Here is a 19,255-nt window from a genome sequence, read left to right on the forward strand (position 1 = left end):
AGGACCAATTAACAGGCAACCATTCATAGAGCACCATTAGACCTAATACCCTTACCATCCATCCTGCTCTTTCCCTTTCATACCATCCCTCTCTCTCTTTCCCCTCATACCATCTCTCTCTCTTTCCCCTCATACCATCTCTCTCTCTTTTCCCTCATACCATCTCTCTCTCTTTCCCCTCATACCATCTCTCTCTCTCTTTTCCCTCATACCATCTCTCTCTCTTTCCCCTCATACCATCTCTCTCTCTCTTTTCCCTCATACCATCTCTCTCTCTTTCCCCTCATACCATCTCTCTCTTTTCCCTCATACCATCTCTCTCTCTTTCCCCTCATACCATCTCTCTCTCTTTTCCCTCATACCATCTCTCTCTCTTTCCCCTCATACCATCTCTCTCTCTTTCCCCTCATACCATCTCTCTCTCTTTTCCCTCATACCATCTCTCTCTCTTTCCCCTCATACCATCTCTCTCTCTTTCCCCTCATACCATCTCTCTCTCTTTCCCCTCATACCATCTCTCTCTCTTTCCCCTCATACCATCTCTCTCTCTTTTCCCTCATACCATCTCTCTCTCTTTTCCCTCATACCATCTCTCTCTCTTTTCCCTCATACCATCTCTCTCTCTTTCCCCTCATACCATCTCTCTCTCTTTTCTCCTTTTATTCCCTCCCTCTTCTCCTCCTTCATAAAACTAAACACAAACCCCTTGGCATGGTGTCATTGTTTTTTGAGTTTTGTCACACCTTTCAGTGGCATGTAACATGTTCAGTGGCTCTCCTGGCCCAGTCATTACGGAGAGAGGGAGACTGGAGGGAAAGAAGGAGGAGTGGTAGACAGGGCGCCAGGGAAAGAGGGATGAGAAAGATGAGTTACGGTCCCCCCTCGCTTGTCACCCCCTTCTCCCTCATCAACCACCCCCTCCCTCCTGGGGAACGAACAGGAAATGGGACGGTCACGGATTGTTAATTCTGCCGGTCCCCTGCCGCCCACCAGCCCTGCTCAGCCACCCTCCCCACCGCCCCACACAGCACGCCTGTCTGCATGCCTAGCACGCTCCCTCACTGGTGATAATGTGCATGGAGAATACACATGAAGGGAGTATAGAGGCTGACACAGCTAGAAAACACAGAGTTTCAAAGATAGGCGTACACACACACACACACACACAAAAGAGGCCATTCTTGCTAATGTGCTTGAAATGTGCTTGTTTAAAGGCTTGATTACCTGCAGTATTGGTTTTGAATAGAAGTGCCTCCCTAACTAGAGAGAGAAAAGAGATGCCCAGCCAAACTCAATTCAAGTGGACAGCCACAACTGTGCTTAATATATTGACTGGGCCTGGAAACAGATATTTCGCCATCTAGTCTTCATCTTCTTAACATGGATGCATGCGCTTGGAAGGCCCTGTCCACTCGATTCTACTCTGAACTGAATGTGTAGCGTTAGATTTTTTCCCAGGTGGTGCTATTGATTTCAGTGTTAGAGTGGGGGGGCGGGCGGGGGAGAAGGCGGGAGACAGTGGGAGAGAAAGAGAGAGGTAGATAGACAGAGGGAGAGAGAGAGGAGAGAGGGGGGAGAGAAATAGAGAGGTAGACAGAGGGAGAGAGAGAGGAGAGAGGAAGAGAAAGAGGGAGCGAGAGAGCAGAGAGAAAGAGGGAGCGAGAGGGAGCGAGAGAGATCGATAGGATTGTCTATTTTAAACAACCATAGGGATGTGAGGTATATAAGCTCTTAATATGAGCTCTTCTTTCTACATGTTTTAATTTTATACACCAAGGCACAACAACTATATCTACACGATATGGGATAAAACATTTTTACAGCTAAGCAGAAATGGAATGATCCTTTCTGTTATAGTGTTAAGCCTGTTGGGACACCATCTGAAAACGAATCTAAAAATCCATATTGCTCAACCTTATTGCTGTGGTGTTAGCAACAGCATGTATTAGATACAGTATCAATCTGCTGTTTCACGAGCACAGTGCATACATGTTTAGCTGTTTTATATCACACTGTTTATCATGTCATTTATCTGTCCTGACACCTTGTGTTGTCCTCTTATGTAGTCAAGCAGAACACTGTCTCTAAAGCCACACACCTCTGTTCTAATGCAGATAGAGAGCAGGCCATCAAACATGCTGGCTGAACACTGGCTGGGTTGGTTTCGTGCATTAGTGTGTGTATGATGGGGTGGTGGGGGTGGGGGTGTGTGTGTGGTGGTGGTGGGGGGGGGGGTGGGGGGGGGTGCACTTGTGTAGAAACAAACATAATCAAATAGCACTTTGGTTTCCACTGGGATGTGGGAAATTGTTTTTGGCTCTCATTTGCTTTGCTTTGAGATATAATTGTTCTGGAGATATGATGTTCTGGAGATATGATTGTTATGGAGATATGATTGTTCTGGAGATATGATTGTTATGGAGATATGATTCTTATAGAGATATAATTGTTCTGGAGATTTAATTGTTCTGTCCATCCCCACCTCTAAATAGGCAATAGGGTGCAATTTTGGATGCAGGCAGTGTGTCTCACAGTGGCCTGATATCCTCTCTTGGGGTCCCCTCATTACTCCATCCCTCAGGCATGTTCCTTTGGACACAGAGAGAGAACATCCACAACAATAACAACCCACTGGGCAAAAACTAGGTGAATCAACATTGTTTCCATGTCATTTAAAAATATATATAATTGTGATGACGTTGAATCAATGTGGAAAACTGATTGGATTTGCAAAAAGTCATCAACGTAAGGGAATTTTGTATTTTTTTCACCCAACTTTGAACCTAAATCCATTGACATGGTGATTTTTTTTTGTTCATTTCACATTTAATTCACATTAGTTGAAAACTCAACCGAATGTAAATCAAAACTAAATGTTCAACTGAAATCTGTGCCCAGTGGGAAAGCTGTCTGACTCGCTAATCACCCCCACCCCACCCCCCCCCCCCCCCCACACACACACACACTCCACCCTTCACGCCTCCTGTCTCTCCAATCATACGACTCATTGAATGGATCACCAGTGTGTAATTGTTTGAGAGAGCTACTCTGGAAGGTTATCTGGGGAAAGAGATGACAGAATGGGTGTAAGTGTGGTTTTACAAGACTACTAATGTACTTTATTCACTTCACTCCTGAATTCAGTGTTTAATAAAGGAGTGTTACTGACCTAGAGAGTTCATTTCATTCCATATTTTATTACACCTACGAGAAGAAATAATGTTTCAGTGTCCTGCCCTGCAGCCTACGACTATTATATAATTTCGAAATATTCAGTTGGTTCCAGTGGTGGTCGGTGCCGTTTAAGATGAGGGAGGACAATCTCTTTTTTTATGAGCATGGCCTTATTTCTAATACAGCATATTGGATGACTGTCATTCATATTCCATTCATCCAGCTCAATGTAACGTCGATAAGTTTAGGCTACTACATGATACTCTAATTTTCCCTAACCCATCATGAGGTTGCTACAACCTAGTCTATCAATGAAAGTTTAGAATGTAGGTGCACAGAGGTCGAGAGACCAATTAGAGTAATAAAGGTGGCAGACAGTGACACATTCAATACCGCCTTGCACACTCTTGCCTGCATCTAGCTGATCTAGGGTGTAATCATTAGTCCAACAGTTGCAAACGAGAGTTTCTTTTGGACAAATTCAGGTATGTTTATCCACGTTTCGTTCCATTTCCTTCCGTTTAAGAAACATTTTTCAACAGAATCGGAGGAATGAATAGGCCCCTGATCACACGCAAACACAGTTCACTTTCATAGCAGCCACATATAAACAGCATGATCACTTTGCTCGTATAATTTATATTCACATGTATGTGCTCTCCTCCTCTCACCTTTTCCCTTCGCTTGTGGACTTCAGTGCACAACACATCAGCTGTCTGTGACCAGGCAAAAAAATATTTCCAAGCCAAACCTTCATATCATAACCGCTAACCACTACACACAGCCTACATCATTGTGGTCATCATATTAGCTAATGTTATAGTCAACATAGCTACTAGAACTAACGTGTTAGTAAACTCGCTACAATCATGCAGTACAGTGTACAGTCAGCAAGCAGTTACACCGGCGGGCCACGGTTGCAATAAATTAATAAAACCAAAAGCTTACCTTGACTTGGAAGAGTTCCAGTGTTGGAAAGCCATAGCCATCTAGCTAAAATAGCATCTCTCTCTGTTTCAGCTGGGTGTTTGAGTAGGCTAGATTAGCTAGCCGCGTTCGCTAGCTAATTGAAAGGGAAAAAAATATAACAAAATATAGCTAGCTCTCTCTCTCCTTCTCGCTCTCGCTTCTCCTTTATTTTTGAAGAAATTAATTTGTTCAAAACTGTTCAACTATTGTCTTTCTCTTGCTTTGTGTCAACTACTCACCACATTTTATGCACTGCCGTTCTAGCTAGCTGTAGCTTATGCTTTCGGTACTAGATTTATTTTCTGATCCTTTGATTGGGTGGACATGTCAGTTCATGCTGCCAGAGCTCTGATAGGTTGGAGGACATCCTCCGGAAGTTGTCATAATTACTGTGTAAGTCTATGGAAGGGGGTGAGAACCATGAGCCTCCTAGGTTTTTTATTGAAGTCAATGTACCAAGAGGAGAACGGAAACTAGTTGTCCTCCGGCTACACCATGGCACTACCCTACAGAGTGCTGTTGAGGCTACTGTCGACCTTCATTGCAAAACAGTGTGTTTTAATGAATTATTTGGTGACATGAATATATTTAGGATAGTTTTATCTAAAAAGGGTAACTTTTTTATGTTTCACAGTTTTTATTTTTATGAAATTAACTGAGGAGGATGGTCCTCCCCTTCCTCCTCTGAGGAGCCTCCACTGGTTGGTTCCGTGTTTTTCATGTTTTATCCTGATCATACAGTCGGTGCTAGACATTGTCCTGTCCTATGCCAATGCATCCTACTGTGTGTGTGTGTATTTTTCTGTGTCTGCCAATGCGTGCGTGTGTGTTGTGTGTGCAAATGTGTGTGTGTGCGCTAGACATTGTCCTGTGCTATGCCAATGCATTCTACTTCCTGGTTGCTTCCTTGACTCTGTGATGTCATCAGCCTGGGACGGCCTGGTGTGGATTGCTATAGCCAGCATGAAAGTGGAGCCGCTGTCCTCCAGCTACAGTTCCTCATAAACGAGGTAAGACTAATTATATTCTATTCAAGGTAAGATTCCCTAACAATCTTCTCAGTAGTCTACAAGCAGTGTTTCCCATTTCCAGTCCTCGAGTACCCCCAACAGCAAACATTTTTGTTGTTGCCCTGGACAAACTCACCTGATTCAACTCATTGAGGGCTTGATGATTAGTTGACAAATTGATTCAGGTGTGCTTGTCCAGGGCTACAACAAAAAATTGTACTATTGGGGGTACTCGAGGACTGGAGTTGGGAAACACTGGTCTACAGGCTTCTTCTCCTTGCCTCTTTTCCTACATGTTCACTCATCTGAAAGTATAGTATGAGTGAAGGCAATATGGCCAACAAACATGAAGTGCACCTCCAGTCCCCCCATCTGAGGACACATAATCTGTAATAGAATTTAGGAGTTCTCCCATTCCTCTTCATACTTTGAATCTAGCTATGTTCTAAATCTTGTTCTGGGCAGATACATTCACAGTTCACAGCGTGAGACATCCTATTGATTAAAAACTTTGACTCAACACTCTTTTAGCATGGTAATGACTAATGGTAGCCCTGTTATTTAGCAACTATGGGGGGTGTGGAGGGGTGAATCGGTGTGGGGAGATGGGTGGTGGGAGATGGGGGATGTAGAGGGGTGTTTGGTGGGGGAAGATGGGGGAAGATGGGGCTTTATGAGGGGTGGATGGGTGAGGGGGAGATGGCAGGTGTGGATAGGTGGATGAGTGGGGTGAAGTGGAGGGCCCTGCAGAGAGGAAGATAGGCAGCTGGAACATGGCTGTCATTGGCAATGACCTCTTGACATCTCTCCTCTCTCCCAACCCACACACTCTCGCTCCAACAAGATCTCATCGCTTCCCTTCGAAATTCAATGTATTATGGATGAACGTCTATTTTTTTGACATTAATTCTGCGCAGTTACAGGGTTAAATCAGAAACAACTCAAAGGTTAACAGTTTAGGCATTCATTCTGAGTGGTTAAGTGGCTCTGGATAAGAGTGTCTGCTAAATGATGTAAATGTAAATGTTAAGGTTAGGGGAAGGGGAAGGCTTAAAACAAAATAATTAAAAACGACTGGCTATTACCATCAAGTATCATCAAGTATTCTCACGGCTAGCTAGAGCATTTTGAACTGTGGTGGCTCATGAGTTCGCGCCCAGAGCTGGGCAATTGTTTTTATTTATTTCTGTGAGTGCAGAGGAAGGAATATATCGATGTTCTCAGGACTTTTTCAAACGTCTGAAATCAAAGTCTATTTCTAGTGATCAGGCTGCTCTCTCACCCACTCTCCCTCCACTCACTGTCATGTTCTGTAATACGCCCCTCTAGCAATTGTGTGTGTGTGAGGGGTGAAAAGGCGGGGGTAAGCACAGCTGCAGCAGTGTGTGATATTAGTTCTTCATGTGTGTGAGGGGGTGGCTAATTACTGTGACAAGAAGGAAGGAAGGGGGTAATTAATGTCCTTATCTTGTGTGTAGGGAGAGAGCGATATAGGAAAGAGAGAGGGGGGAGAGGGAGAGAGATACAGAGAGGGAAAGGAGAGAAAAACAGGGATAGAGAGAGGAGAGATATTGATAGATGTTAGAGTTGGCTCTTTTAATATCCATTCATGTGAAGCAAGAAAATGACATTTGTCCTTCAGAATATGGATAATATAATCACTATGTCTAGTTTAGGGATGTGCACGGTTATTTGAATATTCAAATATCCAAACGGGCATTAGTGTTCAAATACTTGTTTTCATTATTGTGATAAAAAATAAGAATTTGAGGCATATTCTACCACTGAAATGGCTTTTTCTAAATTAAATTAAAATATCCATGTGACAATGTTTCATACAAGGATATGCCATGACATTTCAAATTATTAATTTAATAAAACAACAAACTTTTCAATGTAGTTTTTATGACGTGCGCCCCATAAAAAGGCCAGTAGCCGACCGGTAGCCTTTACGTGTGTAGTTTGTTGTTTATGTTGGCCAATCAAAGCGGCAAAGAGGTTCAATGTGTAGCACGTGGAGTGAGAGTTCACTAAAGATGGAATAAAAGGACGGAATTCAAAGTTAGTGAAATAAGAAGGATTAAGCTACATCGAGCAACCAACAGGTTAGACGACTAAACTCAACTCCATGATTTACGAGCTACAGTCCGCCCACACTAGTCACCAATCAACACCACCGTAAAACGTGGAGTTTAATTTAATCGGCTAACAACAGATAGGCTGTTGTTTTATCTGAATGGGGTTGGGGAGAAAGTGCAGCATGTGGCCTCAAAGCCTAGCTAGCTTAGCTAGCTTCTCTAGGCTACTCCAGTCAAGATAGGCACTGTTATATAGGATGATAAATATCATTGTAGCTGCTACAAGTTAGCTAGTCTTGGCTGTAGCCGAGTTGTCTCTTTTTCGTCCTCCATCTGCTCGCTCCCATCTGATCACACTGACGAGAGCTGCAGCAATAGAGCTCCAGCCTCTCTCCCTCACACAGCAGTGCTCAGGTTAAAAACGTACGTTTAAATAACATACGTTATTTAGAATATCCGGATATCCGTCAAAAACTGTGGCGCAGTGGTCTAAGGCACTGCATCGCAGTGCTAGCTGTGCCACTAGAGATCCTGGTTCGAATCCAGGCTCTGTTGTAGACGGCCGCGACCGGGAGACCCATGGGGCGGCGCACAATTGGCCCAGCGTCGTCCAGGGTAGGGGAGGGAATGGCCGGCAGGGATGTAGCTCAGTTGGTAGAGCATGGCGTTTGCAACGCCAGGGTTGTGGGTTCGATTCCCACGGGGGGCCAGTATGAAAAATTTAATAAATTATGTATGCACTCACTAACTGTAAGTCGCTCTGGATAAGAGCGTCAGCTAAATGACAAAAATGTAAAACAAACACAGCTATCGAGAGCAGAGCAGAATGGATTATTCAAAACCATACTCCACACATCAAATCAATGTCTGATAATCACATTTCCTCATATGTACAGTACCAGTCAAAAGTTTGGACACACCTACTCATTCCAGGGTGTTTCTTTATTTTTACTATTTTCTATATTGTAGAATAATAGTGAAGACATCAAAACTATGAAATAACACAAATGGAATCATGTAGTAACCAAAAAAGTGTTAAACAAATCAAAATATATTTTATATTTGAGATTCTTCAAAGTAGCCACCCTTTGCCTTGATGACAGCTTTGCACACTCTTGGCATTCTCTCAACCAGCTTCAATAGGTAGTCACCTGGAAAGCATTTCAATTAACAGGTGTGCCTTGTTAAAAGTTAATTTGTGGAATTTCTTTCCTTCTTAATGTGTTTGAGCCAATCAGTTGTGTTGTGACAAGGTAGGGGTGGTATACAGAAGATGGCCCTATTTGGTAAAAGACCAAGTCCATATTATGGCAAGAACAGCTCAAATAAGCAAAGAGAAACGACAGTCCATCCTTACTTTAAGACATGAAGGTCAGTCAATCCAGAAAATGTCAAGAACTTTGAATGTTTCTTCAAGTGCAGTCGCAAAACCCATCAAGCGCTATGATGAAACTGTCTCTCATGAGGACCGCCACAGGAAAGGAAGACCCAGACTTACCTCTGCTGCAGAGGATAAATTCATTAGAGTTACCAGCCTCAGAAATTGCAGCCCAAATAAATGCTTCACAGAGTTCAAGTAACAGATACATCTCAACATCAACTGTTCAGAGGGGACTGCGTGAATCAGGCCTTCATGGTCGAATTGCTGCAAAGAAACCACTACTAAAGGACACCAATAATAAGAAGAGACTTGCTTGGGCCAAGAAACACGATGTAACGCCCTGACCTATGGAACTCTTGTTTGTTGAGTCAGGGTGTGAATGTCTATTTGAGATCTATGTTAGTCTATTTCTATGTTGCAGATCTAGGTTGATCTTTCTATGTTTGGCCGGGTGTGATTCCCAATCAGAGGCAGCTGTCGCTCGTTGTCTCTGATTGGGGATCATACTTAAGTAGCCTGGTTGCCTACCTTTGTGGTGGGATTTTGTTCCGTTTAGGCTTGTATGTGTATAGACGGAGGACTTCATGTTACGTTGTTTCTTGTTTTGTTGTATGTTTATTTAGTTAATAAACATGTACGCTTTTCACGCTGCACCTTGGTCTGACCCGTCTCTCAACGTTCGTGACAGAAGATCCCACCACAAAACGAGGACCAAGCAGCGTGGTAAGGATCAAACGCCTGGTACTCAACATGAGGTAACCTTAGTAGATATCCTCCTCGGTTGGGGGAGGATTACTGAGGAGGAGGCCGTCCGTTATCGGAAGGCGATGAAGGAGAGTAAAGGATCCTGAGCGAAGGAGGAAGCCCGGGTAGGAGAGGATCAACGACGACGCCAACGGGACCAACCGCTGAGGAAGCCCGAGAGGCAACCCCAATAACATTTTTTTTGGGGGGGGCTAGAGGGGTGGTTGGGGATCGAGAGAGAAGAGGCCCGACCACTGCACCCGGTGGGATCTTGTTCCGTTTAGGCTTGTATGTGTATAGCCGGAGGACTTCACGTTACGTTGTTTCTTGTTTTGTTGTATGTTTATTTAGTTAATAAACATGTACGCTTTTCACGCTGCACCTTGGTCTGACCTGTCTCTCAACGTTCGTGACACACGAGCAATGGACATTATACCGGTGGAAATCTGTCTTTTGGTCTGATGAGTCCAAATTTGAGATTTTTGGTTCCAACCGCAACTGTTTTTGTGAGACGCAGAGTAGGTGAACGGATGATCTCCGCATGTGTGGTTCCCACCGTGAAGCATGGAGGAGGTGGTGTGATGGTGTGGGGGGTGCTTTGCTGGTGGCACTGTCAGTGATTTATTTAGAATCCAAGGCACACTTAACCAGCATGGCTACCACAGCATTCTGCAGCGATACACCATCCCATCTGGTTTGCGCTTAGTGGGACTATCATTTGTTTTTCAACAGGACAATGACCCAACACACCTTCAGGCTGTGTAAGGGCTATTTGACCAAGAAGGAGAGTGATGGAGTGCTGCATCAGATGACCTGACCTCCACAATCACCTGACCTCAACCCAATTGAGATGGTTTGGGATGAGTTGGACCGCAGATTGAAGGAAAAGCAGCCAACAAGTGCTCAGCATATGTGGGAACTCCTTCAAGACTGTTGGAAAAGCATTCCTCATGAAGCTGGTTGAGAGAATGCCAAGAGTGTGCAAAGCTGTCATCAAGTTAAAGGGTGGCTACTTTGAAGAATCTAACAACGTTTTTTTTTTTTTTTTGATTTGTTTAACACTTTTATGGTTACTACATGATTACATATGTGTTATTTCATAGTTTTGATGTCTTCACTATTTTTCTACAATGTAGAAAATAGTAAAAATAGAGCAAAACCCTTGAATGGGTAGGCGTGTCCAAACTTTTGACTGGTACTGTATATAATAGTTACACACGTTATACGTGTAGTACTGTGTATCGTACATTGACACAGACATGTACACAAATACAGAGCCTTCTGAAAGTATTCATTCCCCTTGACTTATTAAAAATGGTTGTGTTACAGCCTGAATTCAAAATTGATTAAATATGTTTTTCTCACCCATCTACACACAATACCCCGTAATGACAAAGTGAAAACATGTTTTTAGAAATTCTAGTACATTTCTTGAAAATGAAATATAGAAATATCTCATTTACGTAAGTATTCACAACCCTGAGTCAATACATGTTAGAATCAGCTTTGGCAGCGATTACAGCTGGGAGTCTTTCTGGGTAAGTCTCTAAGAGCTTTGCACACCTGGATTGTATAATATTTTCAAGTTGGTTGTTGATCATTATTAGACATCCATTTTCAAGTCTTTCCATAGATTTTCAAGTCAATTTAAGTCAAAACTGTAACTAGGCCACTCAGGAACATTCAATGTCATCTTTGTAAGCAACTCCAGTGTAAATTTGGCCATGTGTTTTAGGCTATTGTTCTGCTGAAAGGTGAATTTGTCTCCCAGGGTCTGTTGGAAAGCAGACAGAACCAGGTTTTACTCTAGGATTTTGCCTGTGCTTAGCTCTATTCCGTTTATTTTCATCCTAAAAAAACTCCCTAGTCCTTGCCGATGACAAGAATACCCATAACATGATTCAGCCACCACCATGATTGAAAATATTAAGAGTGGGACTCAGTGACGTGTTGTGTTGGATTTGCCCCAAACATAACGCTTTGTATAAACATAACGCTTGACATAAAGGTCATTTTGTGCCATTTTTTTTGCAGTTTTACTTTAGTGCCTTATTGTGGACGGGATGCATGTTTTAGAATATTTTTATTCTGTACAGGCTTCCTTCTTTTCACTCTGTCATTTAGGTTAATATTGTGGAGTAACAGCAATGTTGTTGATCCATCCTCAGTTTTCTGCTATCACAGCCATTAAACTCTGGAACTGTTTTAAAGTCACTATTGGCCTCATGGTGAAATCACTGAGTGGTTTCCTTCCTCTTCTGAGTTAGGAAGGACGCCTGTATCTTTGTAGTGACTGGGTGTGTTGATACACCATCCAAAGTGTAATTTATAACTTCACCATGCTCAAAGGGATTCTCAATGTGTGTTTTTTTTATACCCATCTACCAATAGCTGCCCTTCTTTGCGAGGCATTGGAAAACCTCCCTGGTCTTTGTGGTTGAACCTATGTTTGAAATTCCCTGCTCGACTGAGGGACCTTACAGATAATTGTATGTGTATGGTACAGAGATGAGGTAGTCATTCAAAAATCATGTTAAACACAGTTATTGCACAAAGAGTGAGTCCATGCAACTTATTATGTGACTTGTTAAGAAAATGTGTACTCCTGAACTTTTAGGCTTGCCATAACAAAGGGGTTGAATACTTATTGACTCAAGACATTTCAGCTTTTGATTTTTAATGAAAACATAATTCCACTTTGACATTATGGGGTATTGTGACTAGGCCAGTGACAAAACATCTAAATGTAATCCATTTTAATTTCAGGCTGTAACACAACAAAATGTGGAAAAAGTCAAGGGGTATGAATACTTTCTGAAGGCATTGTACATGTTGTACAGGATATGGACATTTATTTTCTCTGTCTCTCTCTGACTCAAACACGTACACTGCAGTCCTATATTGCTCAGTTGGCAGAGCATGGCGCTTGCAACGGCAGTATTGTGAGTTCAATTCCTGGGGCCACTCTTACTTAAAATATATGCAAACATGACTGTAAGTTGCTTCTGCTAAATGTCTTATATTATTATATTATACACCCAAAGGGAAAAACACTCACCTCTCTTATCCTCCAGTGACTCACAGCACTGATCTTGACACAGCTCTGATGGCTCTGATGCAGTGGTGTGTGGGTTGTCTAGTATGGCATAGTGATGTTAGACACACATACAGCCCAGCTAGCAGTCCCTTGACATTCAACAGGCTGATTAGCTACTGGGGCCCTGGAGGGCCACTTCGACCTGCATGCCTCTGCCTCCCTCACACACACAGTCAACAATGAGCCTCTGGCTAATGAGAGCCCAGCTACTTTACATTCAAATACAGCTCTCAGCACACACAGACGCTGGGCCAGGGTACTTGGGGATGCTGTATAGTTGGTGTGGTGGACCAACATTGATATTGTTTTCACTCTTTATTAATATGCCCATGCCCTTGTTATTGCCCTTATTTGTTGCATCCCGGAGCCCTGCTGTCATTCACCTCTGCTTTCATTCACCTCTGCTGTCATTCACCTCTGCTTTCATTCACCCCTGCTGTCATTCAGCTCTGCATTGGTCACCTCTCATAATTATAGTCATAGTGTCCCTGTTCAGGTTTGATCCCATAAAGCTGGACTTATTCACTCCAGAGGACAAAGGCTTGCTCTTTATGTAAGAGGGTGACTAAAGGCTAATTAGATTGTTTGTTTGCTAATGTGAATTAATTATTTGTTCCATGAATTATACATCTGATTTGTAAATGGGCTCGGAGGATCAGAAGGACCTATGTAGCTCAGTTGGTAAAGTATAGCATTTCCTACGCCAGGATAGTGGGTTTGATTCCCAAGATCACCCATATGTGAAATGCATGACCGAAGTTGCTTTGGATAAAAGTGTCTGCTAAATGGCATATATTATTATAATAGTTATTTTTAATATGAATATTACTGTAAGAGGGGTTGTCAGGGCATCTGTAGCCCTGACTGGTGGGTGTCATGGGGAGCTGGAGCAATGTAGAGTAGCCTAGAGAAGACAAGTGAAGCAGAGCATCCAGGTAAACATCCACCTGGGGAGACCCAGGATATTAACTTCTGACCAGGAAATAATGACATGTTAGAGGAGCAGAACAGGCATTATATGGATGAATGTGCAAACAGCTAATGGCTGACACAGTTTTATGGCTTGGTTTTACCTGAAAACATACAAATGCAGTCCTCTCTAACTGTGGTATAAATAAATTAGGTGAGTGCTATTTGTGACTTTACACAGTATCTCTGAACCTATGGTTCAGCCTAAACCCCTTGTATCTTTTTTTATATAAGGCTGCCATCTGTTCCAGTTTCTCTGCCTGTGTTGCCATCAGTAGCCAAGATAATTACACCATAATGGAGTTCAGGACCCAGGTTTTCCTGTCTGCCTCTCCCTCAATCCTCCCATTCTCGCCTTGTTTCTTCTCCAAGACTTGTTTAATCGCTGCTCTCCTCCTTTCCTCCTCTCCTCCCCTTTATCGGTCCCCCCTCCCTTCCTTGCAACTCATAGCATCCTCGTTTCATTCCTGCGCTCTGTGGCATGTCTTTGAAGAGAGGCGACGGAGAGCATGTTTCTGTAAACACAATAAGCGCGCTGTCTCCCTGCTGTCTACTAGCCTGGGTGACAGGATCATGATTGACAAGCGCACACAAAGGATTACCACCCTGCTAGTGAACAAAGACACAGAGGAAGTTTGAGAGCGAACAATAGAGGACAGAAGGAAAGAGAGAGAATGTTTATTTTCAATTTACAATCTGTAGAAACAATGAGAATAGAAAGGTTCAGAACTTTTGAAAAACATCACAGTACAGTTGAAAAATATATGGCAAATAGAAATCCAATATGGATGGTGTTAAGAGATAGATGGGTGGTGTTCAATGGAGTTGAAGGATGGGACTAATAACAACTAACAACAACTAATAACAACAAGATAACTAATAATGTAAGCATACTGTGTCCATAATAAGTATATAGGTTATAGGTTGAGAGCTTTTGTGAAAGAGCACAGTTAGAAAGATATGGCATATAGAAGCAAACCGGATGGACATCATGAAAATGATTGGAGAGGTTGAGGGCAGAGGAAGTTCAGTAGTAAAAACAAACAAAATTGAATTATTGTAAAATTGACTGTGTCCATAAAATGTATATAGTATGTATAAGCTGGAAGTAGAGGCCTAAGCATTGTTGTTCACTAGTTTACTCCAATTAGGGAAGGGGTGGTGGGGTTGGAAAGTAATAAAGGGAAATATATTTTTAAAAAGGATATGTATGTGTGTGTGTGTGTGTGTGTGTGTGTGTGTGTGTACAGTGGGGGGAAAACAGTATTTAGTCAGCCACCAATTGTGCAAGTTCTCCCACTTAAAAAGATGAGAGAGGCCTGTAATTTTCATCATAGGTACACGTCAACTATGACAGACAAAATCAGATTGTAGGATTTTTTATGAATTTATTTGCAAATTATGGTGGAAAATAAGTATTTGGTCAATAACAAAAGTTTTTCAATACTTTGTTATATACCCTTTGTTGGCAATGACACAGGTCAAACGTTTTCTGTAAGTCTTCACAAGGTTTTCACACACTGTTGCTGGTATTTTGGCCCATTCCTCCATGCAGATCTCCTCTAGAGCAGTGATGTTTTGGGGCTGTCGCTGGGCAACACAGACTTTCAACTCCCTCCAAAGATTTTCTATGGGGTGGAGATCTGGAGACTGGCTAGAGCACTCCAGGACCTTGAAATGCTTCTTACGAAGCCACTCCTTCGTTGCCCGGGCGGTGTGTTTGGGATCATTGTCATGCTGAAAGACCCAGCCACGTTTCATCTTCAATGCCCTTGCTGATGGAAGGAGGTTTTCACTCAAAATCTCACGATACATGGCCCCATTCATTCTTTCCTTTACACGGATCAGTCGTCCTGGTCCCTTTGCAGAAAAACAGCCCCAAAGCATGATGTTTCCACCCCCATACTTCACAGTAGGTATGGTGTTCTTTGGATGCAACTCAGCATTCTTGGTCCTCCAAACACGACGAGTTGAGTTTTTACCAAAAAGTTCTATTTTGGTTTCATCTGACCATATGACATTCTCCCAATCCTCTTCTGGATCATCCAAATGCACTCTAGTAAACTTCAGACGGGCCTGGACATGTACTGGCTTAAGCAGGGGGACACGTCTTTCACTACAGGATTTGAGTCCCTGGCGGCGAAGTGTGTTACTGATGGTAGGCTTTGTTACTTTGGTCCCAGCTCTCTGCAGGTCATTCACTAGGTCCCCACGTGTGGTTCTGGGATTTTTGCTCACCGTTCTTGTGATCATTTTGACCCCACGGGGTGAGATCTTGCGTGGAGCCCCAGTCTTGTATGTCTTCCATTTCCTAATAATTGCTCCCACAGTTGATTTCTTCAAACCAAGCTGCTTACCTATTGCATATTCAGTCTTCCCGGCCTGGTGCAGGTCTACAATTTTGTTTCTGGTGTCCTTTGACAGCTCTTTGGTCTTGGCCATAGTGGAGTTTGGAGTGTGACTGTTTGAGGTTGTGGACAGGTGTCTTTTATACTGATAACAAGTTCAAATGGGTGCCATTAATACAGGTAACGAGTGGAGGACAGAGGAGCCTCTTAAAGAAGAAGTTACAGGTCTGTGAGAGCCAGAAATCTTGCTTGTTTGTAGGTGACCAAATACTTTTTTTCCACCATAATTTGCAAATAAATTAATTAAAAATCCTACAATGTGATTTTCAGGATTTTTTTTCTCAGTTTGTCTGTCATAGTTGACGTGTACCTATGATGAAAATTACAGGCCTCTCTCATCTTTTTAAGTGGGAGAACTTGCACAATTGGTGGCTGACTAAATACTTTTTTTCCTCACTGTATGTGTGTGTGTGTGTGTGTGTATATATATATGCGAGAAAAAATAAACATTGGGGATTGGAAGTGATGCAGACAATTACATTGATGGAGGTTACAATCTATCTGCAATATTAAAGCTGATCTACCCCCTAAAAAAAATAAAGGGAGCGAGAGAGGTGTATATACGTATAGATTGCATTTGGCTTACATTTACAGTGCTATTTGGGTTAATTGGATTTGTTCTGACATTTCAAGATTATATATATATTTTTTATATACTTTGTTATTATTTGTGTACTTGTTTAACATTTTAGGAGTTAGTTACATAAGCACTTAGCTGCACCCGCTATAACATATGCTAAACTGTGTACGTGTACGCGACCAATAAACTTTGATTTGATTGTGAGAGTTGTGGTTGTGAGAGAAAGTGAGAGAGGCAGTGAAGCAAACCGAATGAAGGACAATACCAGATCTCTTCATCTCCAGAAGGTGCTCGCTAATCATCGCTGTGTACTCCATCAGTCAAATTTGACATGGATTAGTTGAGCATATCCAAGTTAATGCTATTAGCCACCCAACACAACCAGAGCTCGCTGAAACAGGATAAAGTTTCACTGACACCAAATCAGACAAAGAGGGTGGAAAAACACAAGCAATTATATCGTTCATTATTTTCCAGGCTACTTAATTATTTAGTGGAGATTAATTTATTGTGGTTTATACTAACCTCCTATCCCTCATATGCTAATATGGTGTTATGAAGTAGCTGTCATGTTTTTAACTGAGATGGAGGAGGAACAGGGAAGGAGAGGATATACACAGCAAAGGTCGATCTCTCACATTTAAAGGGATACTTCGGGATTTTGGCAATGGGGCCCCTTTATCTACTTCTCCTGAGTCAGATGAACTCGTGGATACCATTATGTCTCTTTGTCCGGTATGAAGGAAGTTAGAGGTAGCGTTAGCACAATGACTGGAAGTCTATGGGTATCTGCTGCTTTCTAAGAGTGTACTGCTTAGTTAGAAGAACACTTCCTTCCACTTAGCTCCAAAATGTTAAAATCATTGGTATTACAAACCAGAGCACCTCAAGCTAGCGCTTCAGCTAATTGGGTAGAACATGATGTACCTGACATTGAAAACAGGGAGATACAGTGGGGGAAAAATGTATTTAGTCAGCCACCAATTGTGCAAGTTCTCCCACTTAAAAAGATGAGAGAGGCCTGTAATTTTAATCATAGGTACACGTCAACTATGACAGAAAAATTGAGAATTTTTTTCTCCAGAAAATCACATTGTAGGATTTTTAATGAATTTATTTGCAAATTATGGTGGAAAATAAGTATTTGGTCACCTACAAACAAGCAAGATTTCTGGCTCTCACAGACCTGCAACTTCTTCTTTAAGAGGCTCCTCTGTCCTCCACTCGTTACCTGTATTAATGGCACCTGTTTGAACTTGTTATCAGTATAAAAGACACCTGTCCACAACCTCAAACAGTCACACTCCAAACTCCACTATGGCCAAGACCAAAGAGCTGTTAAAGGACACCAGAAACAAAATTGTAGACCTGCACCAGGCTGGGAAGACTGAATCTGCAATAGGTAAGCAGCTTGGTTTGAAGAAATCAACTGTGGGAGCAATTATTAGGAAATGGAAGACATACAAAACCACTGATAATCAACCTCGATCTGGGGCTCCACGCAAGATCTCACCCCGTGGGGTCAAAATGATCACAAGAACGGTGAGCAAAAATCCCAGAACCACACGGGGGGAGCTAGTGAATGACCTGCAGAGAGCTGGGACCAAAGTAACAAAGCCTACCATCAGTAACACACTACGCCGCCAGGGACTCAAATCCTGCAGTGCCAGACGTGTCCCCCTGCTTAAGCCAGTACATGTCCAGGCCCGTCTGAAGTTTGCTAGAGTGCATTTGGATGATCCAGAAGAGGATTGGGAGAATGTCATATGGTCAGATGAAACCAAAATATAACTTTTTGGTAAAAACTCAACTCGTCGTGTTTGGAGGACAAAGAATGCTGAGTTGCATCCAAAGAACACCATACCTACTGTGAAGCATGAGGGTGGAAACATCATGCTTTGGGGCTGTTTTTCTGCAAAGGGACCAGGACGACTGATCCGTGTAAAGGAAAGAATGAATGGGGCCATGTATCGTGAGATTTTGAGTGAAAACCTCCTTCCATCAGCAAGGGCATTGAAGATGAAACGTGTCTGGGTCTTTCAGCATGACAATGATCCCAAACACACCGCCCGGGCAACGAAGGAGTGGCTTCGTAAGAAGCATTTCAAGGTCCTGGAGTGGCCTAGCCAGTCTCCAGATCTCAACCCCATATAAAATCTTTGGAGGGAGTTGAAAGTCCGTGTTGCCCAGCGACAGCCCCAAAACATCACTGCTCTAGAGGAGATCTGCATGGAGGAATGGGCCAAAATACCAGCAACAGTGTGTGAAAACCTTGTGAAGACTTACAGAAAACGTTTGAGCTGTGTCATTGCCAACAAAGGGTATATAACAAAGTATTGAGAAACTTTTGTTATTGACCAAATACTTATTTTCCACCATAATTTGCAAATAAATTCATAAAAAATCCTACAATGATTTTCTGGAGAAAAAAAATCTCATTTTGTCTGTCATAGTTGACGTGTACCTATGATGAAAAAAAAATTTAAGTGGGAGAACTTGCACAATTGGTGGCTGACTAAATACTTTTTTTCCCCACTGTATACATACACATAGAAGACACACACACACACAGTTCCAGAATACAACTGATGACGTTCATAAAAAGATGTTTACCCAGATGGGAATCTCAGTGGATTAGTGCCTGTATGCATGTTCCATGGGGATATGATGTTCTGTGAGGTGTGAAGTAATTTCCTCCCATGATTGAGCCCTTAATCTGGAGCTAATCCCTCCGTGGTTTCCCTGGGTCCCATCCTCCCCGCAGCCTTCCCACAGCACCAGTTACAGCACCGTACTGGGAATACATGTAATCACTCACTCATAATCCCCCTCCATACAGAGAGGA

At 42.5% G+C, this 19,255-nt stretch overlaps 1 protein-coding gene across 1 annotated transcript in view; it reads left to right on the plus strand.

The window, feature by feature from the left end:
- stxbp5l (syntaxin binding protein 5L) overlaps positions 1-19,255 on the plus strand; it is a gene marked incomplete at its 5' end in the record, with an annotated part of 245,729 nt that overhangs the window by 83,837 nt on the left and 142,637 nt on the right. Inside the window, one exon of the mRNA XM_084162475.1 lies at positions 5,072-5,153. Within this exon, the coding sequence (XP_084018601.1) occupies positions 5,072-5,153 (82 nt within the window). The remainder of the gene's footprint in view (positions 1-5,071; positions 5,154-19,255) is intronic.

The sequence above is a fragment of the Coregonus lavaretus genome, assembly GCF_964263955.1.
Source record: "Coregonus lavaretus genome assembly, chromosome: 5".
Taxonomy (NCBI): Eukaryota; Metazoa; Chordata; class Actinopteri; order Salmoniformes; family Salmonidae; genus Coregonus; species Coregonus lavaretus.